This window comes from Protopterus annectens, chromosome 1.part0, assembly GCF_019279795.1.
Source record: "Protopterus annectens isolate FY-2018-M chromosome 1.part0, PAN1.0, whole genome shotgun sequence".
NCBI classification, from domain to species: domain Eukaryota; kingdom Metazoa; phylum Chordata; order Ceratodontiformes; family Protopteridae; genus Protopterus; species Protopterus annectens.
In genome coordinates this window covers 845,886,535-845,913,225 of record NC_056725.1, presented here as the reverse complement: position 1 = coordinate 845,913,225, position 26,691 = coordinate 845,886,535, and the positions used below count along the sequence as shown (strand labels likewise).

The 26,691-nt window shown below is 42.0% G+C and overlaps 1 protein-coding gene across 1 annotated transcript in view; it reads left to right on the top strand.

Moving 5' to 3' along the window:
- The window catches only part of KPNA5 (karyopherin subunit alpha 5), a 710,535-nt gene extending 693,899 nt beyond the window's left edge, over window positions 1–16,636 (top strand). Inside the window, exon 14 of the mRNA XM_044063660.1 lies at window positions 13,511–16,636. Within this exon, the coding sequence (XP_043919595.1) occupies window positions 13,511–13,698 (188 nt within the window). The 3' untranslated portion in view covers window positions 13,699–16,636. The remainder of the gene's footprint in view (window positions 1–13,510) is intronic.
- The last annotated feature ends 10,055 nt before the right edge of the window (window positions 16,637–26,691 follow it).

Here is a 26,691-nt window from a genome sequence, read left to right as displayed (position 1 = left end):
TTCTTTGGACATTCACAGGCAGTTACGCTTCTGCGTGGACAAAACCAAAGCTTACAGAAAATCTGAGCAATTATTGGTAGCATATGCTGCAGGAGCACAGGGAAAAGCCATTTCAAAACAGACTATTTCAAAATGGATAGGACATTGTATACGTTTCTGCTATACACACCATGGGAAACCTGTACCTAGCAGCATTAGATCTCACTCCACCAGGGCAACGGCCACTTCAACTGCCTACCTCAGAGGAGTACCTACCAAGGATATCTTGGAAGCAGCAATATGGAGTTCTGTGCATACCTTCACCAAGAATTACCATTTGCCTTTATACTCCATATCCAGAGCTGGCTTCACCACTGCTGTGCTGCAAGGCCTTATAACCACCCCTAATGCCTTATAGAACCAGCCACCCTACCTCAGCTTTGGGATTCCACCCAAGTGTAATGACTGCAGCAGTGTAACATGATGAACATAGTACAGTTTTGTACCTACCATAAATGTAGATGTTAGAGTGTAAACACTGCTGCAGTCCAGGTTACCCTCCCTCCTTCCCCTCTTACTTGCTGGTACGCACCCATGTTTTCTACCCTTTACTACCTATGGGTGTATTTGCTGGTAACTGAAAGTTGTTGTTTGCTTTTCTTATGTATACTTTACTAGCAATTTGAATTGCCTACCTATTTGGGGGCACCTGACATCTAGGGCAAGAAAAACTGAAGAAAATGGTGTCGGCTGCATCTTGTATACCCCTGTCGCACTGACGTCGGGGAGGAGGTGACAGCAACCGACACCGGACCAAGACTTTGGAACTCAGGCTGACTGGGGGAACCGCCTGACGGCAGGATAACCCAAGTGTAATGACTGCAGCAGTGTTTACACGCGAACATCTACATTTATGGTAGGTACAAAACTGTACTTTCCTAAGAGACCAGACAGGTTCTATAAAGTGCTGATGACCAAAAATTCTTAGTTAAGCCTCCCCTGGCAGACTCAGTAATTGCTGTCTCACCTGACAAGCCATCCAGACTGATTACTTCAGCATCTATTCTGCCCACTGATAAGGATAACAAAAGCATGGACAGGATTGGGAAAAAGTGTACATCTCCTCCACCCTGGCCTAAAATATGCCCTGGACCTAGTTTCCCCAAGCCTCCAATCTCTTGGCTGCCACTCCTAACTGCCCTTCCAAATCTGAGATGGCATCTAAACTTGTCACTGGCTTCTCAGGTAGCCAGACATTCCATTAGGCACAGTTATGATGCCGCAGAGGCCTCTGCAAGGTCTGCTGCTTCTGCTTCAGTTATGCACAGATACTCTTGGCTTCGCCTACAACCACTCCCTGAGGTTTTCAAGTCTAAAATTATGGACGCCCCATTAGACTATAACCTTTTGTTTGGCAAACAGTCTGCAGAACTTTTTAAAAATCTGCATGAGAAAAATAAGGAGCTGCAGGACATCAACCATTTGCTTGTCTCTTATTCCTAAGTATTACAGGAATTATCCTGCAAAGACTTCTTTTGTCAAGAGAACTCCTTCCTTTGGCACCCCCTCCTCTACCCAGGCACAGGAGAGAAACCAGGAGGCAAACTTACTCCATACCTGCTACCTTTCAACCTACTCCAAGACTGCCTTTTCAGGATAGAAGTGCACCCAACAATGTGTGACTGCCTTGCCCATCTACCTTTGTCAGCCTGCCTACCCCACTGCCCCCCTTTTGGAAACAAATCACATCAGACTAATGAGTACTGACTATCATTCAAAATGGATACTTTCCTGGAAGGAAAACTCCATCCCAGGACCCATCCTCTTTCAACCCAAAAATCAAATTCACTTCTTTTCTCCCATTCTGCTAGACCTACAAATATTAGGAACAATGGAACCTGTCCCTCCAGGGCAGGAAGGAAGAAGATTTTACTCGAGACTCTTTCTGGTCTCCAAAAAAGATGGGCCTTGGAGACCAATGCTAGATCTATCCTTCCTAAACCAATTCCTGAAAGTACCATCTTTCAGAATGCTACCCCTTCATACTCTTCTCCCTTAAATACCAGCCCAGGCCTACGTGGGCCACACTCTAGATCTAAAGGAGGCTTATCTCCATATTTCCGTAAAACCCTCCAACAGAAAATTGTTTTACTGGATGCTGCTCTCAGAAGATCTCCTCCAAACTCCTCTCAGGTCCACCACCTCCCTTCTACAAAATCTGGGTTTCACCTTCAACTTAAATCCTCCTTACTCCCGCAGCAAGACAAAATCTTTCTGGGCTACAGGATCAGGACAGACCTTTTGCTGGCTTTCCTTCCCCAGGACAAAGTCCTGTCCCTCTCCAGTCACTTCAGAAACATTTAATAACTCCCAGATATCTGCAAGACGATTCCTGCAACTCCTGGGATTGATGGCAGGCACCATCCCTATGCTTCCTTTAGCAAGAATCCACATGCGGAAGTAAATGTGTGGTCACACCAACACTCCCTAGAGCAATTAATTCCCATTCTGCCCTGCCTCAACACAGAACTAAGGCGGTGGATATCCTTCACAACGTGGGACTACCACTTCAAATCCCCTTCCCAACCCAACTTATGCATACAGATGCATCAGACCTAGGGTGGGGAGCCACCTGCAAGGGTTTCAGGGTACAGGAGGCATGGAATCCTACCCTTCAAAAGAAGCATATCAATGTAAAGGAAATGACTGCAGTTCTCCTGGCTCTGGAGGCTTTTCTTCCTGTTCTCCAACCAGGCCCACTTCAAATATTCCCAGACAACACCACCGTAACGTGGTATCAAACAAGGTGGGAACCGAGATTACCTCCTTTGCAGGATAACGCTACAAATTTGGGACTTTGCCTCCAGGCACAACTTGACCCTGCAGGCCTCGTACATCCCCTCTCAGGACAACAAACAAGCAGATATTCTCAGCAGAACATTCTTCTCTACAGCACGAGTGGATGTTAAACAGGCAGACTTTTCTAGACATTGTCCACTGGTGGGGCACACATCAAGTGCATCTGTTTGCCTCCTCCCAGAACAGACAATTGAATAAATTCTGCGCCAAGGATCACTTTCCACTTGCCTGGAGAGTGGATGCCTTCAGCATTCCATGGAAGGGACTGTTTCTCTACGCTTTTCCACCTTTCCCACTGATCCAAAAGGTCCTTCTGAAAGTCAGGAAAGACTAACCAAAAATCTTGCTGGTGACTCCCTACTTGCCAAGGCAACACTGGATCCCCCTATGTCTCTCATTACCAAGGGCAATCACCACAAGTTACCCCACAAGGTGGACCTACTCACACAACAAAAGGGAACTTTAATTTACCCTCACCAACAGATGTTGGGCTCAACACTCTGGGTGATAAACTTCTAATTCCTTTCAGACACCACTACCCAGAGGACACACTTACAGTCCTGAGGGGAGGCCAGGAAACCTGCTACTAGTAAATCATATTTATCAAAATGGGAGATATTTTCCAAATTGTGTCTACATAAAGACAGGGACCCCAGCCAGGCAGACCCATTCCTAGTCCTTGCTTGTGTGTGTGAACTCATTAAGGATGGCCTTTCCTACTTTTCTGTTAAAGTCCACCTTTTAGCCATTTCAGCTTGCCTGCCTCTATATCCCCTTTGCTATCCGGGCTGGATGTAAAACTTTTCCTGAGAGGGTTCTTGCACATCAGACCACCTAGAAAACCCATCCCACCACCATGGGATCTCAACTTTGTTCTGGAAAAGCTAACACTGGCTCCTTTTGAGCCACCTAGCACTGAGCACTGCTACTTTACAAATATGTACATGGAAGACTGTACTACTGGTGGCCATTACTTCTGCTAGGAGAGTGTCAGAGTTGCAGGCCCTCATGGCCTGCCCCCCCACTACCTTTCACAAGGATAGGGTGACCGTATGCACTTAACCCTTCCTTCATGCCTAAAGTGGTCAGTGAATTGTCCTTAAATCAATCCATTTACCTTCCTACCTTCTTCCCCTCTCCAACTAACAATAGTGAGAGGATTTTCCATTCCCTGGATGTACACAGACAACTTAGATTCTACCTAGACAAGAGTATTTTCTTCAGAAAATCTAACCAACTATTTGTCTCCTTCCATCACAGGGCTCTGGGCAAGGCAGTCTCCAAACGAGCTTTCTTGTGGGATCAGAAAATCCATTTCCTTCTGCTACTCACACCATGACAAGCACTTACCCCAAGGGGTGAGAACTCTCTCCACCAGCGGCATGGCTACTTTCAAAGCCTTCCAGAAAGGGATGGACACAGCGTCCATTCTGGAAGCAGCCACCTGATCCGCAATTCACACCTTCACCAAACACTACAAATTGGACCACGTCTCCGGAGTCAGGGTAGGCTTTACTAGTGCAGTCCTGCAGGGATTTCTGAAATCTTCCAATTCTACCTCCACCCTTCCTTGTAATTAAGCTGTGGTACTGTCCCACACTAAGAATAGTGGAACATAGGAATAGAAGGACATAGAATAGTTGTGTAAAATCTTACCATAACCATAGATGTCCTTCTCTTCCATGTTGCAGTATTTCTTCCCTCCCTCCACCCCCCCCCGTATTTAATTTGGACTATAGACTTAACTCTTAGTCACTAGGAAGCTCTGCCCTTCACCAAGAGCAGGCTAGCCAGCATATGACACTTGACACTTCTGGCTGACATCACTTGTTACTCATTGGGACTGTCTGACTTCAGGTTCTGAGGTCTGTGCATGCAGATGTCACATTTAAGATCCCTGGTTTATGGCCCTACGTGTGACATCCCACCCAGCTACAGCAACCAGGCTTAAGCTTTTGTATAGGAGCCAACGTTTGGGTCATCTGAGGCAGGGAATCCTACACTAAGAATACTGCAACATGGAAGAGAAGGACATCTATGGTTATGGTAAGATTTTACACAACTGTTCTTTCCACAAGAAGAACTCTGAGAAAGCTTGTACTTGAGGACTTTTCCTAATGCCAAGAAAAGGTGTATGGAGTCCTGTCTTAGATCTGTTGAACTTAAACAAGCACCTCACCATACTGCAGTTCAAGATGATGCCACAGTACAGAGACAAGATGATCAGCTTTAATAATTGGCTTAATCACTGGTGTCATTCAAAGGGGATCCAATGTCTGTCTGCCTGGGATGACATGCTGGACAAGCCACGTTGCTTCGCAAGGGACGGCTTGCACCTGTCACCCCTGGGCTTCCGGATATTGGCAAAGGCTCTTGCCACCCCCATAGTGCCTTTTTTAGGCCAGGCTCAAATTCTAAACCTACCACCCTAGAACAAAACAAAGGAAAAAAACTAAGGGTAATGCTGCTCAATGCCAGAAGTCTCAACCTCAAGATGCACGCACTCGAAGCCCTTCTCAGTATGGAGAACATCGATGTCTGTGCTGTGACTGAAACCTGGTTCAAGGCTCCTGAGAGCACCCCGGCACTATCAGGTTTTACCTCATCATGCGTTCGGCCCCAAAATCCGGACAACACCAAGAAAGGAGGAGGGGTGTCCATATTCATCAAAGACACTCACCTCCAGGTTGGTTGCAATGCACGATGCATTGGAGACCATCCAGGTGCAATTAACCGTAGGCAAGACTGCTCTACAATTTGTAGCATGTTACAGACCACCCTCTCAAACTCGGGAACCTCACACAGCATTCCTGAAAACTCTGGAGGGGATAAATGTAACCCCAAACACCATCCATACTAGGTGATTTCAACTATCCAAACATAGACTGGGATCACTACTCAAGCCCCAACACTCTAGCCCAAAGGTTCCTAGAGTTCATAAACTCTAATGCCATGGAACAACTAGTCACCATGCCCACAAGAGGTGAAAACATACTGGATCTCATCATCACGAATATGGGGTCACAATGTTCAACACCGGAGGTATACCCTTCATTGGTGAGATCAGATCATAAACTAATCTCACTGGAAGTCCACATCCTGCCGCCACCCCAGATAAAAAAGACCACAGTGAAGAACTTCTCTAAAGCCGACTTCACACTTTAGGACTGGTGTGGTCTCTTTCAAGGCCCATGAGCCAGCGGAAACCATCACTAAAGCCGCTGAATCACTTACAAATGCCTTCTACCAGCACCTCCAGGACTGCATGGATCAGGCAATCCCAAACAAAGCAAAGACTCTTTGTACCAAAGGCAGGCGTCCAGTCTGGTGGACCCCAGCCATAAACAAGCTCTACAACAAAAGGAGAAAGCTACTACAAGATGGAGCAAAATCCTCAAAAGGGAAGACACCCTTGATCATCGTAAGTAAAAAACTAAGATCTCTCATAAAATCCTCCAAAGCAAAGTTTGAAAGAAAATTTGCCACGGACTCAAAAGACAACCACAAGGCCTTTTTTAGCTATGTTAGAAACCTGGGAGGAAACTCCCAGATATGTTCAGAACTGGTTCAAAATGATGTAAAGATCACTGAGCCTACAGACATTGCCAACATACTGGCTGACAGGTTCAGTGCAAATTCCCCCCCCCCCTCTCCCCCCCAAAAGGAGAAATATCTATACCAGAGGATTGTAGCCTTCCAAACTTCTCAAATGCTCAAGTAAGAACAGCTCTATCCAAGGCGAAAAACACAGCATCCATGGGACCAGATGGTGTCCCCGGTTGTGTGCTCCATGAGCTCATTGAGGAATTAAACCCGCAGTTAGGGCAGCTGTTTAATCTTAGCCTCACCTCAGGATACGTACCCAAGGAATGGCGTACGGCTACTGTGGTCCCATTACACAAAGGCGGTGCCTCCACCGACCCTGGAAATTACCGTCCCATCAGCTTGACAAGCCTGGTCTGCAAAGCTATGGAGAGGATCATTATGGAACTCATAAATAAAGACATAGGGGACCTGCAGACATTGGATCAAACCCAATTTGGCTTTGTCAAGGGCAGATCATGCCTTTTAAACTTGGTTGACTTTTTCAAAACAGTCACCAAGGCCATTGATGAGGGCAAGGCAGTCCACACAGCCTACCTTGATCTGGCAAAGGCTTTCGACACGATACCCCACTCAGGCATCATAGAAAAACTCACCAGTTTAAATGTAAACCCATACGTCACAAGATGGGTTGCAAACTGGCTAAGTGACAGAACCCACAGGGTTAGAGTTGCTGGCGCCATGTCAGATTCCAAGCCTGTCACAAGCGGTGTCCCACAGGGCTCAGTCCTGGGTCCACTCTTGTTCGGCATCTACTTTTCGGAAGTACAGGCAAGCACAGGAAGATTATGGCTGACAAAGTTTGCAGATGACTGCAAACTGGGCGCCATAGTTGAAAACACATCAGACACAGATATCCTTCAGAAGGGTCTCATAGAAACGGATAACTGGTGCCAAAGCCATGGCCTAAAGTTAAATGCTAAAAAATGCATAGTCATACCCTTTGGGAAAAACAAGGTTACCCCTAGCTACCATATAGGTGGCAATCCACTAAGCACAGAAGAGGTCATCAGGGATCTGGGAACCCAGGTTGATAGTAACCTCTCATTTGACACCCACGTTGCCAAAGTTGTTAGGAAGACCTTCTACATTACCCACCTGATCATGAAGGGTTTCACATCTAGGTCAAGGGAGGTCATCATTCCCCTGTACTCATCACTCATCAGACCGATGATTGAGTACGCCCCATTTGGAATGTATCTGACCCGACACCTGCAGCAATTGGAAAGGCCCCAAAAGTTCCTCACCAAAAGGATAAAGGGTCTCAAAAATATGTCCTATGCTGCCCGACTGAAGGAGCTCCAGCTCTACTCAGTCGCACACTGCTCAGAGGTGACCTGTGCCTGACATACAAGGCCATGTCCAACCCGGAATTAATGAACATGCTTCACCTCAAAAAATCTAAATCCATCAGATCCACAAGAGCACGAGACTTAAACCTTGACACGGTCATAAATAGGACGTGCTGGAGGGACAGATTCATCACCCAGAGACTCCCTATGCTGTGGAACAAAATCCCGGTACATGTGAGGCAGAGCACCTTGCTGGCTTTGTTCAAGAGAAATCTTGACCAATGGATGGGAGATCACAGGTATACCCCAGGGATTACATCAGTGTCACTGCTTGACAGTGGCACAGCAAAATAATGGGCATAATATCCTTCAATCGAAAGGGGTGGCGTAAGCCACAAAAACTCTGGGCTAGACTTATAAATGCCCTAGGGCAGATAGCCTAGTATGAACCTATGAACACGCAAGCTCTTCCATCTTGTCCCCACCCGCACCCTGGCTGTAATGGTTACTCTTTCTTTAAACAGTGCCAACCTTCACCTTGCCTTCTGTAGGACCACAGAGTTCTCAAATTTGTAGTAAAAGTTGGGCTGCCTTTGTCAATGTCATTCCTTGCTAAACCAAGGGAATACACATCTATCCTTCTCTGGACAATTTGTCTATTTCAAGCATCCATTCAGGAGAGGACAGAATGGGCCCTGAACATCCCCATGGAGTGCTTTCAGAACTTGAGATATTCTTTTGAACTTCATCCCTTCAAGGATGGTGATCCTTCCAGGGGTGCGATTGGACCGTTGTACTTCTTGTACCAAGATAAATTGAAATCCCTGGCATTTTTTTTTTGTTTAGCCAACAAGATCTCCATATCACTGAGTGTATGTATAGGTCCTGGGATGAATGGCATCTGCCATTCTTTTGGTTTGTCTCATAAGACTGCAGATGAGGAAACTGAAGTGGTGTCTCATGTGGACTTGAGCCACTAGACCACATTATTCTGTTCTTTTTAAATGTCCATCAGGAGCAGTTTTTGTTGACAAGTCAAATCCATTTGAATCAAGGGGGGCCTTTTAAACAGAGCCACAGACCGTAATCATGGATAACTCAGACTTAGCATGCAGGGCAAGTGGAGCAGCTGAGTAAGAAAATGTTTCCTGGTCAGAGATGATGGCAGTGGTTCTCAGCTGTAACTGCCTTGAAACCCCTATGGAAATGGGGAGGGGTAACACATTTCATCACTGTGAATGCCACACTTATATGTTGTGTAAGGGATAAGAGTTGGAGATAGTCTAGCAATTGTTTTTGAATACATTTTAAGTATTTTGATGAGGGGAGATGAGATTACTATAGGTCTAAAGTTATTAATGTCTGTCGAATTTCCTCCTTTGTACAGAGGGATAATGTGTTTTTTTTTTTTTTTTTTTTTTTCCCCCCCAGAGAGGGAATGTGGGATTCCTGGATCGACCTATTTATAAGGATTGAGACAGGGTAGGCAGAGCTACCGAGTGATATTTTTAGGTACTCGCTTGGAAGGTAATCAGCTGAAAAAGAGCGCAGTTTGAGTATTTTTATATAGGATGTGGGAACAGGTTTGAAGGTGAAAGTGGATGTCGCGATATATGGCTGTTTGGCAGAGATGGGATTAGATGTTGAGGAATTCTTAGTTTGAGATGCAATACTCTATAAAATAAGAGACATTTGTTCAGAGGATATGCTTAACATCATGTGGGAAGTTAGGGATGCCTGCTGTTAGGAAATCCTGTGTAGCTAAAATGGAAGATCCATACTTCAGGAATGGTGCGTGTGTAATCTTAGAATGCCCAAGGAAGCTGTTCATTTCTGGTATGTCATTTGCCTCTTTTAAAGCACATCTTGCAAGTGCTTTTGCCTACTAGCATTTAGGCACATTTGGAAGGTGGTTGCTGCATCCTCCCAGGAAAGATGCCATTCCATTGCACCTCATCTTTGTGTAGAAAAGCTTACCAAAGCCCAGTGAGCAACTGGCTACAGAGCTGCTTGTATTCCTTACCTGGAATATGGCCTTGGTGCTGACTGTAACCTCAGCAAGAAGGATTTCAGAGATCCAATCCAAGACTTAACATGCAGAGACCTTTTTGATCTTTCATAAAGATAAGGTCAGTGTGCATATAGACTCTACCTTAATCCCTAAGTTGACCAGTTTTTCTTGAGCCACTGTAGTCAGCTACCTGTCTTTTTCTTCAACCCCCTGAAAGAGTAAATAATGTTGCATTCCTTGAATGTTCCCATATCCACAGTCACTACTTGACTGATCCCACAACTGTTTAGTAGTGTATACTCTGAAGGAAATATAAAAGTGTCATAGGTTTAGCATTTTCTACTACTGTACTAGTTCTCTGTTTCATCTTCACTTCCCTCCCCCACTACACCTTCTCCATTCTTTCTTCAGATAGTTTCTTTTTGTGTTATACTACTAATTGGTCTTTTGTCAACTTATGAATGTAAAGGACATATTCTCTCTTAAATGTTATTTTTGTCATGTTTTCTGTTGCACTCTGTAGCTTAAGTCTGCTTGACTTATTCTGCCATATGAAAATGGTAATCTGTTTGGATGGGGAAGGACACTTTTACAATATAGTTACTGAGTTTGCAGCCCTGCCTAGCTTACCTGAGGCAACTGTTCAACTATGGACTGAGTTGTTACATGGTCATGGTGCATGTATCCGCACATCCTGAGCTTGTGACTTCAGAACCGTGACTCTGGATGTCAGTGAGCTATTTTGAGAGAATGTGTATGTGTGGGGAGGCGCTTCATCTTTGGTGTCCTTTAGCAAAACCGTCCCCTTCTTAAGGCGTGAACTACATGAATGACAGACCAGTGCATCTGTATTACATACCAGCTGGTATGTGTTGCATTTAAAGACGTTTCACAGCTTTGTTTTTTAATCTAAGTGAGCTGGTCCACAGACCCTTTTTTATAACCAGAATGCAAAACAGTGCAAATGTGAAAAACAGATAAAGGTAGGTGATTTTATGAAAAAAAAAAATTGAGCCTAAAGGTGAGATAAATGAGTTTTACAGTTACAAAGAACGTTTTGATTTAGACATTGTAAAGATTTTATGTATGCATTTCTATGTTATATACAAGTAGGCAAGGACATGTTCCATCCGAGGCAGTCAAACAAGTTGCAACTTGTAGTGGTATAACAAGCTTGTGAGTGGCTTAATCTGCATCTCAGAAGCAAGTGCATTTCTTTCAGTATTTTCTTGAAGGATTGAAAAGTTTGTTTCTAACTTCATTAGAATATTGATTTCTAGAAGAAGCCTCCTCACTGATAGTATATTTGAATCTAGGCCTGGCAAGTACATGTGTGCTCTCTTGGGAGCTTCCCAGAGAGTAGTTTTGGTCCATTAGAGGAAGTTTCCTTCTGAGATGTGATCTTTAGAGTTTGTTTGCCTGGCATCCACAAAACAAACTGCATCAGATCTAAATTAAACGACCTACATTTTGCTTGCAACATAAGTAGGACATGTTGGGGAGAGCGATGTTTCATGGAGGCTCCCCCATCTATGCAAAGCAGAATTCCTCTCTATCCCTATTTAAGTGGAAAGTAGACCAGTGGATGGGTAATTGGAAGTACATCCCTGGTCTGGTGCCTGTCTCTGATGGATAGAGGCAGTCAGTAAATCATCCCCCATATAAATCAAAATTGAGTCACATTTAGGTTGCACAACTAAGCTTGTAAGGGCCTTAGTAGTCGTTAACCTAGTATGCACCTGTGAACCTCTGAGGGTGTTGTAAGAATTGCAAATCTGAGGATTCCGATTAGCCGAATGGCTCTGCTTGTGATGAGGCAGCTAGTTGAATTTAATTAGTAAATCATGGTAATGTCAATTATAGTCTGCAAAGAGAGCAAACTATATAATTCTCTCACTTCAGTGGTTTGTAGTTTGGGGGTATTTTGAGCTGAGTGGTGGCTGGTAATTGGTAGGTTTTGGGAATGAAAACATTTTAGTTATGGCAGTACATGCTTCCATTGACAGTAGATGGGAGATTTGAAAACACAGCTTAAATAGAGCAAGAGCTTTGGAGAGTTCAAGAGGGGAATCAAGAGTTGGGCATGGGGAGTGTTTGTGTACATTAGGAAGAATATTTTGATTGAAGTCTTTGAGAGTTAAAGCTGATACTTTTTTGTAGTCGCAAATAGCATAATATTAATTTTGAAGGAGTTAATCAGAAGTCTGAGTGAAGCCATTCACAGAGATGAAAATTTGAGTTGTAGTATTGTATTTTTCTGGAATCTGGCATGACTCTATCATCTGCATGCAAATGGCTTTTAGGTTCTATTTAAAAAAGTGAGGTAATTTAATAAAAAGTGGAAAACTGGAGGAAGACCCAACACTGAACGTTTTGGGATGCTAGTGTTAAGTTTCTTTTCTGTGAGAAAGTGTTTAGCATACATCTGGAGTTTGTTTTTTAGGTAGTTTTGGAACCATACAATTATATTGTTTTTGGAGTTCTCATTTAAGTTTTGTAAATGATGATTGGTTTTCCTGTGCATCTTCAGAGTTGCAGGTGCTTATTTGTAGGGATGCTTGCTTGACATTTTAGAGACACCAAGGTTACTCTTTTATGGTAATTCCCTTATTTCATTTTGAAAATAGTTTTAGAGCAAATTCAGCTCATTCGTCTAATTTCTTCCAATGTATGAGTCCAAAGAGGCTGTCCGTGCCTTGAATGTGCACCATCATAGGTGGTTCTTAGAATGTACGTGTCAGCTCAGGCAGGTGCACCTGCTGTTTGTTTCTTTGGTCTCTGGTAGAGAGAGCTCTGCAGTGTTCAATGACTCTCCAAATGGGTGGCTGACTGCATTGCTTTTTGCTACAGTACTGCCAAGCATTGTTTGACCAGCATTAAGTTACCGTTGAACAGTTAATGTTTCTTTCAAAACTGTGCCTTTTGTGAGCATTTGAGCTGTGCATACTTTTCAGCAGACAATTTACATTTACACCTCAAGGGATGTTTCCTTTGACACTTTGGTGCTCTGGAATTCAGCCTTCTGATCATTTTCTTTTACCCCTCCAGCTTCTTTGTCCCTGGAAAGTTTATACTGTACTTCTTGGGATTACTTCAGCTTTTATGCACTGTAAAGATACCCTTTAGGATGTGAAATAAATGTGGGCATTTGTCACTGCAGTTGATCTTCAACAGGGGCATCTGTAGTGGGCATTTATTCCCTCTGCATCTTATTGAATGGATACTTAAACCCAGTTTGAAATCAGTAAGTTATAACAGGTTTATAATTTTGTATTGTGATCTGTTGTTTTTTTTTCTCCTTGTTTGGCTGAACTAGAGCATTTAATTATGCATGCATTCCTGCACCATCATGGTGATGCTATGGCATTTGTAATTAAGGGTTATAGTAGCTAAAGTTCTTCCATTTTTTTTCCTGAGTTTTCTGTATGGTGATTTTATTTTTTACAGACTGCAAAAGACCAAAGAAGTGTGCGAGTGTGTGCATATGAGATACTGTTCTGTTGAGGAAGTAGGAGTTTGCTATTGCAAGGTCACAGAGTGAAATTGTGACATCAAGGTGGCTTGGACTGCTAGATTGGAAAGGTGTTAGGGAAGCTAGCAGTGCAACATAGAAAGTAATGCCATGAACATTAGATAGATGGCAAGCCATAATATGTGGCAAGGTATGCAGGACCCATTGGACAGCTGAGTAAGAGCATTCTGTAGGAAAATTGTGTACATTAAAAGTAAGCAATCAGATGTCATTGTTTCCTTCTTTCTGTTTTAGGTTTGGACAAAATAGAATTTTTACAAAGCCATGAAAATCAGCATATTTACCAGAAGGCTTTTGAACTCATAGAGCGCTATTTTGGTACTGATGAAGAGGATTCAAGCATTGCACCACAAGTGGATGAGAACACACACCAGTTCGTCTTTCAGCAATCAGAAAATCCAGTGGAAGGGTTTCAGCTTTAACTTTGAAATTAAGCAGACACAGGGTTCATTCAGCGTTTCTGCTGTTTTTGCAAGTCTCTGTTCCCTGCAATCACACCTTAAAGACATCATCTCTGAAAGTTTGTATTTTCTGATACAAGTGTGGCAGCTTGTGTATTTTTCTGTCCAAAAATCGTTTTGAGTTTTGTAGGTGCTTTATCAGTTTATTTTCTTAACTCGTGTGTGTACTTAAGCATATCGAAACAGAAAAAATACAGTTTATTCTGTCGCATTGGATTTACTGGGAATGGGGAGCTATGTGCATCTCTGTTGGATGTCTGCCAGCAGATTGCTATGGAAGTATTCTGACCCATTCTGGCAGTCCAGCTGTTGACACTAATTCCTGCAAAGTAAGTTTAGGGTAAATATTCATCTTGAAATCTACCTCCTGTATAATCTGAGAACCACTGATTGTAAAACAAATCAGTGCTATAGAAAACCTTGCTTTTTATAAGCGTTGCAACTGTAAAAAAGAAAATATGATTGTGAACATTATCTATCCAGTATCTAAGCCATGTGTAGAATTTTAATTGGGTTATATTAGCACATATTTTTTTCTAAGGTCGTTTACATGTACAGCCTAAACATGTCAGACATTATTTTTAGAATTTATTTCGAATGCAGTTAAATTGCTGACTACTATTTTCAGAGCCTAAATATTAAAGTAGGATCTTTATATTTGTGTCACAGTGTAAACCCACAGATTTGGTCAAACAATTTTGTGTTTGGTGGGGGGAATTACAATATTTTTACAGTTGGGGAGATTATACTGCATATTATTTAACAAATGTTGCAATATTGAAATGTGATTTATAATGTAAGGTATTTTTGATCTGGTGATACCAAACAAAAATGTGTTATTTATTCTAAAAAGTTTTGTAAATTCTTTTGTTTTGAAGTTTGTAGCATCTTTATAAATAGATTTGATAAAAAGTTTACATATTTTGTCAGGTATTCTGGAAGTTATAAGCTGACTGTCAGTTTAAAAAAAAAACAGCAGCTTTTATCGTGGTAGATGTCCGGTATACAGAAATGTGCACAGCAAAATAGATGGCTGTACCACACTTCAGTGTTACACAGATACCTGTAAGTGGTATATTCTGAGTGTACCAGTGCCCTTCAAGCTTATTAGGCTGTACCTGCACAGCATTCCAAAATGAGAGAATCTGGGGATCGTACCTATGCCAAATTTCTCCCATTTTAGATGAGATAATGCATATGAATCCAGTGGTTAAGTGCACTGGAATGCTTTTTCAATGTCCACTGTTGACCAAGTTGCATGATGTGTACCCCTCCCCTCATTTCCTTATACCAGAACAGCAGTATAGAGTGCTTATTCTGCTTTTAGTCATAGCACTTAGTGCGTTAATCATATCTTCAGTGTTGGTACAAGCCTGATTACCTAGTGCATTATAGAAAATATGTAAGTCAAGATTAATAGTCATCACGGTATCCCTTCCCAGTATAGTAACTCTTCTCTGTGGCACTTTATTCCTTTACATGCATCCAGAAATGGTGTTCTGTTGTGCGTAAGGTGTTGCCTGTGGCCTCTGATCTTGTCTCTCTAGATTCACACATGTTCTGTCATTTTTACATTTTCTGGTGTCTGCCACTGTATTTAATCTTCTATACTCATGCCTTATGTTTTACTTTGTGGTATTTGGAGTTCATTTGTGCACCTACATTAGGGCCTAATGTTTTAAGAAGTGCCCCCCCTCCTCCCCCGAGTTCCCAACTTGTTTCTGCAAATACATGAGGGAATATCTTCGTTTGACAAGTCACCCTGCAAAACTTTACTGTTAACACGCACACACTAACCTTTAGCTGTGCATGTTAGTAAACTTGTTCATCAGTCGCTTCTCATTTGATAGGTATGTTTTGTCCTAGCCTCTTGCACAGACAGTCCCCTTGATCTGCATACGTTTTGCCCCAATAATCAGTCGTAGACTGCACAGTTCACTACTCAGAGCATTTTGCAACCTACATTAGAGCAGTAAAAGTGCATCTTGTTTGTAGTCTACTGCTGATAGGGTTTCACATTCCTTGATACATATATGCGTAAATCTATGTATGCATACGTGTCTATATATACAGACAATAATGCATATATAGTTGCGTATCTGTGTAATGTATACATCTGTTGTTGCACTATTCTCTCTAATTCACTATATCAAAAAGGTGTTCGTAGAATTTGTTTTACTGAAGTGTATGCTTCAGACAGAGCACTTCAAGACCCTTGCCATATAGCAGTCGCCATTATAGGAATTCCTTTACTAAAGTTTTGCATGGAGATCCATGTTTAACCCTTGGAGAGTAGGAAGATCATTGTGCTTGTGTAGATGGTGGATGACCTTAAGGTCACAGGGCCAGTTGTACAAGCTTATTTGACTTTACTAATCTTTCCTGAATGAGTCCTGAACTATGAATTCATCCTGAGTGGGACTAATTCATGATAGTCAAGGCAGCAGTGATCAGTTCAAGAGAGATGTAGACACATTTTACAAACTTACTGTGCTTTATGCTGTGAAAATACCAGGGACTTCTGTCCACAGAGAATGACACAGCAAGCAATGAAGTCTTTTGCTAATTCAGCAAGAATATGGATTTGAGTTGTACTCTTCTAAAGGAAAGCAGAAGTTATCTAAGGTTTTAAAATGCATGCAGAAGTGTCTGAAACCCCATTGCATGTACAGTAATACGTTTTCCAGCAACTTTCCAGAGAAGGATCTGGCTAGGCACCCTGGATAACTTTCATATCTTGTTTGCCAAGAATTTAGACATTGCAGAAGTTTGCATACTTTGCTTTATAGCTAGCTTCTAAAAAGCCATTCTAGCTAGGTGCACAATTCCCCACATGATCTGCCCAGTGGCTTCACTACCTACACACTTTCCTTCTATTCTTTACTCTATTTGGGGTTGGTCCATTCATTCCCTGGACTAAGTGAGGGGATGTATAGTCCCCTTTGTTCCCTTGCCAGAGCAAGAGCTTTCAGCCTATTAATTTTTGTTTCACTTTGATAGCCATATTTTCTTGAGACACATGGGTACAAGGAGTACTATCCTCCCTTTAGCCCCCCCCCTCCAGATGACCTTTCATTTGGTGAAACCTTAATGCTCCAGTGTAGATGAGCCTTGGTACCTCCCCCTCAAAGAACTGTCTTATCTGGTGAAGTAGATTTAGTGAAGAGTCATCACTTCTTTCGAGACCATTATCAACAATACCCTCTCCCAATACTGAAAGCATCCTGAATCTTCCCCTGTAGCTCCCGAGAAGGAAGATGCTCCAGGTGAATATATAGTGTTCCTGGTGACCCTGTTTGATCACGTCTGTCTAGTATAAGTCTTGAGGCCATGCCATTTTGCTACACTGCTGCCTGGCAGAGTTCATGGCTTTAGACAGTTGCAAGAGAATGCACTTGTCAGTTTTGTTTAGGAGCGAGGGCTTTTGTGTTTGTCACCCAAGTTTTAATCCTCATCAGTGAACTAGGTAATAGAAAACTGGCAGACCTGTCAGAGTATGAATTGGTGAAGGATTCAGTGGTGACTGTCTTTCCAGGTGTGCTTTCATGTTGCAGTTTTGACTGTGCTGATGTACCTGTTGCTACAAGTTCAGGTGCGTATGTAGGTTAGTGTGACAGACTGTCCTTGAACTCTAACAATATCCTGGATGCCCATTTTAAAAGCAGAAGTGCCATTTGGACAGGTCTCCCAGAACTTGTGCTTAAAAGGAAACAAACAGTTGTGGTTCCCTGTTTGTACCACTGTTGCTTTTCTAGACTCGGTCCATCCCAAAGGAGGATAAAGATTCCTAATTTTCCAGAGAAGTCTCTCAAGTATGCGGTCTTTCCTTCTTGCCAGATAATGTCTTTCAAGAGGGTAGATCGTGGTCTGAAGCTGTCTGGAAGATGTTTCTCTGAATTCACTGGGGCTTGGCCAGCCATCAGAAGGGACCAGTGGTTTCTAGATCTGGTCACCTCCGATCATATCTTTAAAACTCATAGGCCGTTCCCTGAAAAGGGCTCTGCTGAAGAACCAAGTGATTTCAGCAAAGCTTTTGAGGCAAGCATACGCCTTGCTATAGAAAGGGGAAGGTAGAGGCTGTCCCTGTTCAGAACAGGGTAGCTGGTGTTCTTTCCTCTATTACCTTTCCCAGAGGGGAAGGATGGTGCAGGAGACTTCCACAGACACATGTGAGTGATAAGTGATGGGTCACACTTGTTCAGCATCCTTTTTATTAAATATTACCAGTGATCAAGTCCTGATAGCCAAGCAGTGCTAGTTTAACATTTACTTATGATGTTGCAAGTACAGAGCACAGGCAAAAAATTGATAGTGTACTGCCTAGCATTACTTTCTTTTTCCTGAATTCTTGGAGCTAATGCACATAAGTGGCGGGGGTGGGGTGGGGCGCAGAACAATTTCCTGCTTTTCTTTTTTTTTTATGTTAAGCTTTGGGGTGACGTATGTGGTAATTCAGTGTGTGCTTGGATATATGTATGTGTGTATGTGCACTTGCTGATTATTTGATCACCAGGGCATTTGATGGATGTGGTGTATTGATAGGCAGATTTTCATGTGGGGATGTGGAGTCTGTTCTATTCCCTTCCTTGGTGATGTCAGAAACTGATTCTACATTACTTTCTGGATGGCAGCCTTTCAGAGGCTCTTGGCTGTGCTGCTGCAGGGAATTTAGATGGCACTGATCATGAGGGATAACTTTTGGCAGTTCAGCAGGAATTTTTTTCAGCTTGTTTTGAGCATCGCTTTCACTGCAAAGTATTGTAATTTCAACTATTTTTTTCCAGTTTCTAGAGTAATTTTACAAGATACTGGCCACTGTGGACAAAGCCTTATAGAAGAAAGTTTTCCGTGCATTTCCAACCTGGATGGCTTTTTTTTGGGAGCCCCTGAAGGAATCTATGCAGCAAGCACTTTTATTGCATTCCTTTGGGGTGATTAGAAGAGAAGTGCCCCTAACACCTTTGTAAAGTATTACTTTCGTAGGCATGGAACTGGGCATACTTGTCCGTCAGTTGTTCATGCCTCTGCAGTGAACCTAGGAATCATGTAATTTAGGCAAGAATACTTGGGGGGGGGTATCTTCGGTGGACTCTACTACATCTCTGAGCCTAATGGCAGTCCCAGTCTTCATGGGTACTGTATGCACATTTGAGGATGCAGGTGTATGTAGTTCCAGTATCACCACATAATTCAAGACTTCTCTTCATGTCATACTTTTTCCAAGCTTTGGAATAGTGAACTGCTTCCACTGAGCTCTGGATAGGTATCCATTCTAAAAACAAAACTATCAGTTTCATATGTGATTAGATGTTCTTCGTGTTTTACTGTTGCAGTCATCGCCTGTGGGTTATCCCTGCTGTGGTAGCCCTCGGCTGGCCTGAATACCAGAGTTGATGTTTTTCTGCGTTGGTTGCTGTCGCTTGCTGATGTCAGGTCATCAGTGCTGTAAACCAAGGCAGCTGTTGCCATTACATCAGTCTTTCTTGCCATGGAGCCCGTAGCAGAAGCAGTTGTGCCGGACGGTTGCTACCAGGGTTTGGATTACAGCTGAAAACTTCTAAAGCTAAGTACCCCATTGGAGATCCTTTTTTCTTGCACTAACCAATGTCTGAAAAAGTTAACAATCGTCTCGCCTGTGGAAAGCAGATCCTGCACTGAGACTTCCATTCATACTGCGTCACTTGTTTAGGCCCAGATCATGACTTCTCCCGTTGCAGGTATCCATTCTAAAAACAAAACCATCAGTTTCTTAAATGATTAGTTTCAGTGACAAGGTATGGTGCTCACATTTATATGAACCCCATGAGGAAGGGGGATTCCATATAAACCAGTGTGAGCTTCAAGCAGAATATCTGGTCATGAAGGCCTTTCAGGTAAAGCTTCTGTTCTGGAGCTATTTTTCATTTAGTCAGATTACCAATCAATTGTATGATATCTAAACAAGTAAGTGTCGTATGTCCCCTGTGCAAGGAGATGTCATTCATGGTAGTGTGTGGGTTCATGGGTACTTAACTAGGCTATTTATGTATGAGGGCTGTCAGAAGCAGCGTCACACATTCCCATGAAGTTTTTATCCATTATATTTTAAGTACAAATAACCCAGAGATGAGTATTTACATCATGTCCTTGGCCGTGAGGGCAAAGGTGCTAAACCAAGAGTGAATTTGCAGTTACCCATCCTGTAATCCATCATGACCAAAGACTTTCATTTGTAATCGTTCACATCCCAAAGTAAGACCCCCGTATGCAAGGAGGTGACCTTCATTGTAGCACATCATAAGAGTTACAGCCGTTTTCACATCCAAGACTAAATGACTAATGTAATAGAAACTCTAAGTTGCTGCTTCAGTCCATTCCTGGAGCTGTGAATTTGGAAGCTATGCTTGTTCTGGGTTTTAGTGTAACACTGCAGAGACCAGTCTTTTTACTACACTGGAAAAAGTAGTGCTCATCCTAGTCTATTTAGACATTCAGGAAAAAGGTGGTAAGAAATAGTGGGTGCATTCTTTACCTCCTTGCACTGCAGCTTATTGTATGTTGTCCTGTCTGATTCTATGCCTGCTTGAATAGATTAAGGAAGAAAGACACCAGAAGACTACAAGAATTAGTAAGTGTATGGCTTCTTGCTCCTAGGTTCCTGTTGATCCAGGAAACTCTATTAATCCAGGCCATGGCTGACATGAAGCTGACTACACCACTTGGCTTGACTCCTTATGTCAATCTGATCCCTCCTACATTTGTGGTAGTGGGAGGTCTCAGAAGTGATTGAATCTGCTTGGGCAGGGTTACCCATAACCACCTCACTTGGTTAGTTTGCCGATGATCCTGAACTGTCTGATACCTATATCATTTGTCTTTCAGTTATTTCAGTCTTTCATCTGGAAGTTACTTGTTTTTACCCATTAAGACCCTAAGTAGGACAGGACTATAGTACTCGGCACTGTCTGGTCAAAGCAATTCAGTAAATGTCAAGCTTTAAAGCCCTTAAGGAGTGTACTGCATGTCTGCCCTTCTGTTAATTCGAACATCATGATCAGCAAGACTTGCCTGGTTTCTCTCTCAGCCTACTAGCGCAAGTGCATTAAAGTTTTTCTTGGAGGATGCATTCTGATGGACATTAGCTCTGCTTACAGGTCTTGAGCTAGACATCTGTGGCAGGAATCTACTTTTCTCTTTTCACAAGTATCTGGAATCCCTTTAGACTAGCTCTAATTATCTCCTGAAAGTTGTTTCCAGAGTGGCCTTGAAACAGTCTGTTAATCTCCCTGATTTCTCTGTTGGAGCAAAGTGAGTCCTTCACACTCTAGGCACTCATTGTCAGCTCACATTTTACCCAAAGCAGGAAAACTGATCCAGATATTACTTAAGGGAAGGAAGTACTGACAGTTGTCAAATACTGCAGCTGTACTGCCAGCTGCAGTATCTTTTATTAGGTTACTTAACTTTGTTATAATTCCTCAGTTACAGCTGAATGCATTGTAACATGTTGATTGCCAATTCAAGTAGAAAATCATTAACAGCACTGTCTCTTACAGTGCCAACAGTGATTCTTTTTTTTTGTTTTGTTTATTCTGCAGTTGTGTAACAGTGGAGTAAGTGTACATAAATGGGGTTCTTAGCCTCCTGCAAAAAAAAAAAATGCATTGTATTTTTTTTTTTTTTAAAAAACAAACCAGGCTATTACTGGCTTAATTCATACTGGCTTATTTCAACATGTAAGTGGCCTTATCCAGATACATCTAGAGTCATAGTGAAATTACCTTAACACCGATCAGAAATTGATAAGACCACTCCACTGGAAACATGGCTACTCCTAGAAATTTTGCAGGCGTCTGCATCATGGTAATGCAAGTGTTCTTTGTATATCTTTACCAAGAATTATTACTTCATCTGGCTTTCATTTCAAGAGTCTCTTCCTTTGGCATGCCTGTACTTTAGCGCAGTGCCATCTGAACATTGGTCAAGCAAGCTGTTTTCCAGCTTCTTCCATCCTAATTAGATTGCACATTGGGATTTGTCCCATTTCAACCCATCCATCGGATAAGGTCCTTTCTGATAAATGTAATAGAAATATTTTCCCGGGTTAGTTGATCTGAGAGAACCCTCCTTAATAGTAGGTGACTAACTTTCCACTGTTGTGCATAGATAAGTACTCCATGAAGCCGTAGTCATTAGCTTCCTTTTTAAGTTGGACAATTTGATACGTGTTAGCTGTACAAATGCCAGAACTAATTATAGGTTTGTTGGGTGTCTGCTTATGCTTGCCCAAAGCAGACTTGGTGGAAGTGAGTATATTTGAGTCACCATGTAAAGTGACAGACATGTGCTTGCTCCAAATAAATGTTCCTTAATTGCAGGGTCTTCTAAGCAAATTTTCTAGATTGTGATTGTTGGAGAGTATGTACCCAGCCTTAGGATCCATCAGGGAGGTCACCTTGTAGATATCTAGCAGATTAATTTATTCTGTATTAGTTTTTTTGTCAAATACCCCTTAGGTCTTCATATGTTTTCTTTCCCAAAAGCTGCCAGGGATGGGTGGTTCCATGTACTCTATTTTACTAGTAATTTTGTTGCTTTTTAGACGTAGGCTGAGATTTCACAGTATGGATGCCAGTCTCCTCCGCTTAAAACTGTAGTCAGGTTTAGATGCGACTTGAAGTCTCCAGGGTCTTCCTTGATGGGCAAAACATGGTTTCCTAGCATATAATTGGTTTGCATGTTGTTTGGCTTGGTAAAAGCAGGGATTTTCTTGGATGGTAAGAAGTTTTGAACTACCTGCTTATATTATACTGTGGTTAGTAAAAATCCCAGGTTAAGGTTCATGTTTTAGTATCCATCCCAGTTTTCCATGATTCACTGAAGAATGCCATTTAGACAGCTAGAAGTTACCAAATCTTTCATTAAAGGGTCCTTGCATCCAAATTCCCAAGTTTGGCAGCCTGTCCAGGCTTAGATCTATTTTTTTCCTTACACTGCCTCATATTACTTTTGCAGTCTGCTATATTATGTTTCCTGGGTTACGAGAATATTTTCCCTGTAATCTTCAGTAAACATGGGGAGTGGTTGATCAGGGGTTTGTGCAGTAGGATTTTCATTCCTAATTTTGAGCCTAATGTCAGAAGCTACCAGTATCTATTTTCTTAAATGCTTCAGCACCATGTGCAAAAGGATGCTTGAATGCTTTGGATGCCATAATCCTCAGAGCAACTGTGGTCTTTGCTGGGCAACTGGCTTGACTCATCTTGGGGCATTCACTTCTGGCCTTTGCATACTCCTGTGCTGAATTTGTTTCTACAAGGAAGTAGAGACCTCTCTCTTTGGAGTAGCAAGCCCCATTCTGTTAGGAAATAGGTGGTGGCTCTTGCCTCTCTGGGATATTGATGCAGTATACCTGCACTGCATTGCCTTTGCCTGGTTAAATACATTCATTAAGCTTTATAGTCTGGATGTGTTAACTTGATGGCTGGGCTGCCTTTTGTACATGGCATGTTAATGCAAATTTTCTAGAGTTTTGCCATTTGTGTACGTAATTAGGGGTGCATATAGAGAGGGGGTACCATTCTACGCTGCCTTTTTCAAAGAACAAGATCATCTTAAGAGTACTTCATACTTTACTTGCCCTGGACACCTAATGGAAAATGTCAACAGGAGCAGTTTGTTTAGCAGTCTAGCCACCTTCCTTTCTCCAAGAGTACTGCCTGCATTTTTGTTAGAAGTCATAAACTTTGCCTTTTTTTCTTTATCACTTTTAGATTCTTCTTACAGTAGTTTCTTTATCAACCTGTAGTAGACAAGAGCATGCCTTACTGTTATAAAATGTCTACATTTCCATTATCATGCTTGTGTAGCATTGCTAGTTACCAGATTACATGCAAAGGGTGAAACTTTTCCATAAGATAAAGTTTAGACTGGGTGATTTCCATGCTAAATTTAACCAAGAGCTCTCATCTATGCCAGATGATAGAGTTGTCAGAAACAAGAAATTCGTACGGTAAAGACCATATGATTAAGTTTCCAAAAACTCTAACATCAAAAAAAAAAAAACTTTTAATGTTTTTGCAGGGAGCTATGTGGGGGATGCACCCCCTGCAAATTATATATACCCACTCCGAGATCACACTACAGTGAGGAAAGGGTACATTTCCAATCTGCACTGTACTGCAACCTCCATTCAAAAGCTTCAAGTTTTCAAATACTCTGTCATGTGGTCTTGACCATATGAATTCAGAATTTCTGAAAACTCGATCAGCTGATAGGGACCTGAACTCTTGTATCACATGTGATGCTTGTGCTTTTCTACACTAAGTGCATCAGTTAAGACTGCAAATGCAGTGATGGAGGTTTAGCTGTGATCATGATGTACTGTCCCTTGTATATGCAGCTGTCAGTCATGCCACTGAACTGAAAACTGAAACATTTATTGAGCTTTTAGTTAGTTAAATCGGTTGGGTATGTGTCTGAACTGACCACTGCATTGCTTCCTTAATTTGGCATCTCTGGTGAACACTTGAATAGCAAGTATGCAGTAATTTACATATTACCCTTGATCAAATTAGTATACAGTATCTGTACATTTTCTTCAGTCCTGGCACTTTGTATAGATGCTGCTGGCATATAGTTCCTCTTACAGCAGATACAGAGTGCCTCTAGTGGAGTGTCCGTCATCCATCCATCCATTCAGTAGCTTGCTACACTTCTTTTTCTTACACTGTCTAAGGATTCATGGAACACACCGAAGTTAGCAATAATTAAAGGTGAACTTTTAGAATTCCATTCCTTCAGCTACTGCACATCAAGATATCCAGCAGAAAGAATGCCATATGTGAAAATTTAAAGGGATGGACACTGTGTAATACAAATGTTATTTGCATTGAAAATGCCGCAGTAAAATTACTGCATGCTTGTCTTTTAAATAGTAAAAAAAAAAAAAAAATCTTCTAAATCCGTTTAAAATGCAGTCCAGTAAAATGGCAGAGTTCCTTTTATCCAGTACCCAGTGACTTGAAGTCTGTGGTTGGGTGGGAAAGTTAGCTCTAAAACACAAATGCAGAATGTAGACGTGAGGGACCCATGTTACACTGTATGTAAACATGAAATACCAACTTATTATCCCTGTTTTGTAATATCCAATATTTTTGAACAGCTATTTTTTTAGCCACCTTATTTGAGTCTGCTACTATTCATGTCTTGCATTGGATTGTCTGTCATGAATTTTTGAAATAACGAAGATTGCATTTTTCTTGTATTTCTGCATTAATAGTTCTAGATGGCTTATACTGACCCGCTGTGTAGCAAAGAAAATGTATTTGCAGGTCATTGCACTTAACTGATTATAGTAAAACAGTTTAACACTATGATAGAGCTAAAATACAGTTTAACACTATGATGCAGCTAAAATTATGCCAGAAGTAAGCTCCGTTGCATATTCCTTTGTGTCCCTGTTAACCATGAAGGAAAAAACAAAGGCATAGTAGATATCTTCTTTTTTTGTCCTTTCAGTAGAGGTAATCTTACCAAACTTGCAACAGTATACTGTCCTTGGGTACATCATAGTGAATGACTAAAATGTACTTTCATGAGCCCTTTGTACATTTGTATAGAAAATGTGTTAGTGTTGTAGAGTACTTTTCTTATTGAAGTTTTCATAACTTTTCAACAGAAACTGTAAAACTCATATTTGTGGTGCATTTGAGTATAAATTGCAGAAGGTTTTTGACTTTCTTGGACATCTATGCAAATTTTCATTCCCTAAAAGTATGTACTTAATGTAGTACACTCTTTTGTGAGGTATTTGTTTTCATTTAGAATTGTGTAGCTGAAGTATTTGGTCTTGGAAAAATTGTTTTGAGCACTGTTGGCAGCAACCATAAATAACCGAATAGTCTATAAAACCAGTGTGTGGTTTAGCAGTTGATGCATTTTTAACAAAATGTAAATTTTCTGCTAATGCTCATGTTTGCCAGAAGAACTGGGTGGATTTAACTGGCGTCATTTGCTGTATCATAAGATGTTCTTTGTGTTTCACTGTTGCAGTCATCACATTTGGGTTATCTGCTTGCAGTAGCCCTCGGTTGGCCTGATTAACAAAGTCTTTGGTCCTGTGTCAGTTGCTGTCCCCTTCTTCCATGACGTCAAGTCATCAGGGGTATAAAACATGCAGCCAATGCCATTACATCAGTCCTTCTTGCCGTGCAGTGCCCGAAGCAGAAGCCATTCACAAGTGCCGGTCGGCAGACTCCTTAAATTTTCGTTTTCCGAAGTCTTCAACTAAAGCTAAGTACCCCCGTTGGGGAAACTTTTTTTTGCTCTTTACCAATGTCAGTAAAAGTTAATAATTGCATTTCTTGTGGAAAGCAAATACCTCACAAAGATTTTCATTCATACTGTGTTCCTTGCCTAGGCCCTGACCACAACGTACCTTGCTGTCGGTTTTGTGCTTTATTTAATCAACGCACTATCCGTCTGTATATTTTCCCCTCTAAATATTTCGGTTCTCGCTTCAATTATCCAGAAATGCCAGTAAGCCATCCGACTACCGCAATTCCAAAAAAACACAAAGATAAAGACAGGCCCCCTAGGTCCAAAGCTGCCGTCAACGCTTCTAAGCCAGTCTCCAGTTTGCCGGTACTCAGTGAGGCGCTTTCACAGCCCCTGATATCCACTACTTCTGATTCGCAGGCCTCTACTGAGACCCATTCGGAGTCCGGTATGCCGCGAGATGCTTCAACTGTGGAACCTACGAATGTCGTTACCTTGGATGGGTCCAGAGCTGCTGTGCAGGCACCGGATTCTGAAGGTGTATTCAGGCCTATGGACTTGCATATTAAACAGACGCCTCCTTCTTTAAGGCCTAAACCTCGAACCATGCCTAGAAAACTGACGCGCAGGCCGCATGCTCAGGCCTCTATGCCTAAAAAACAAATGATAAAAATGGCTGAAGATCTTATAACTTTA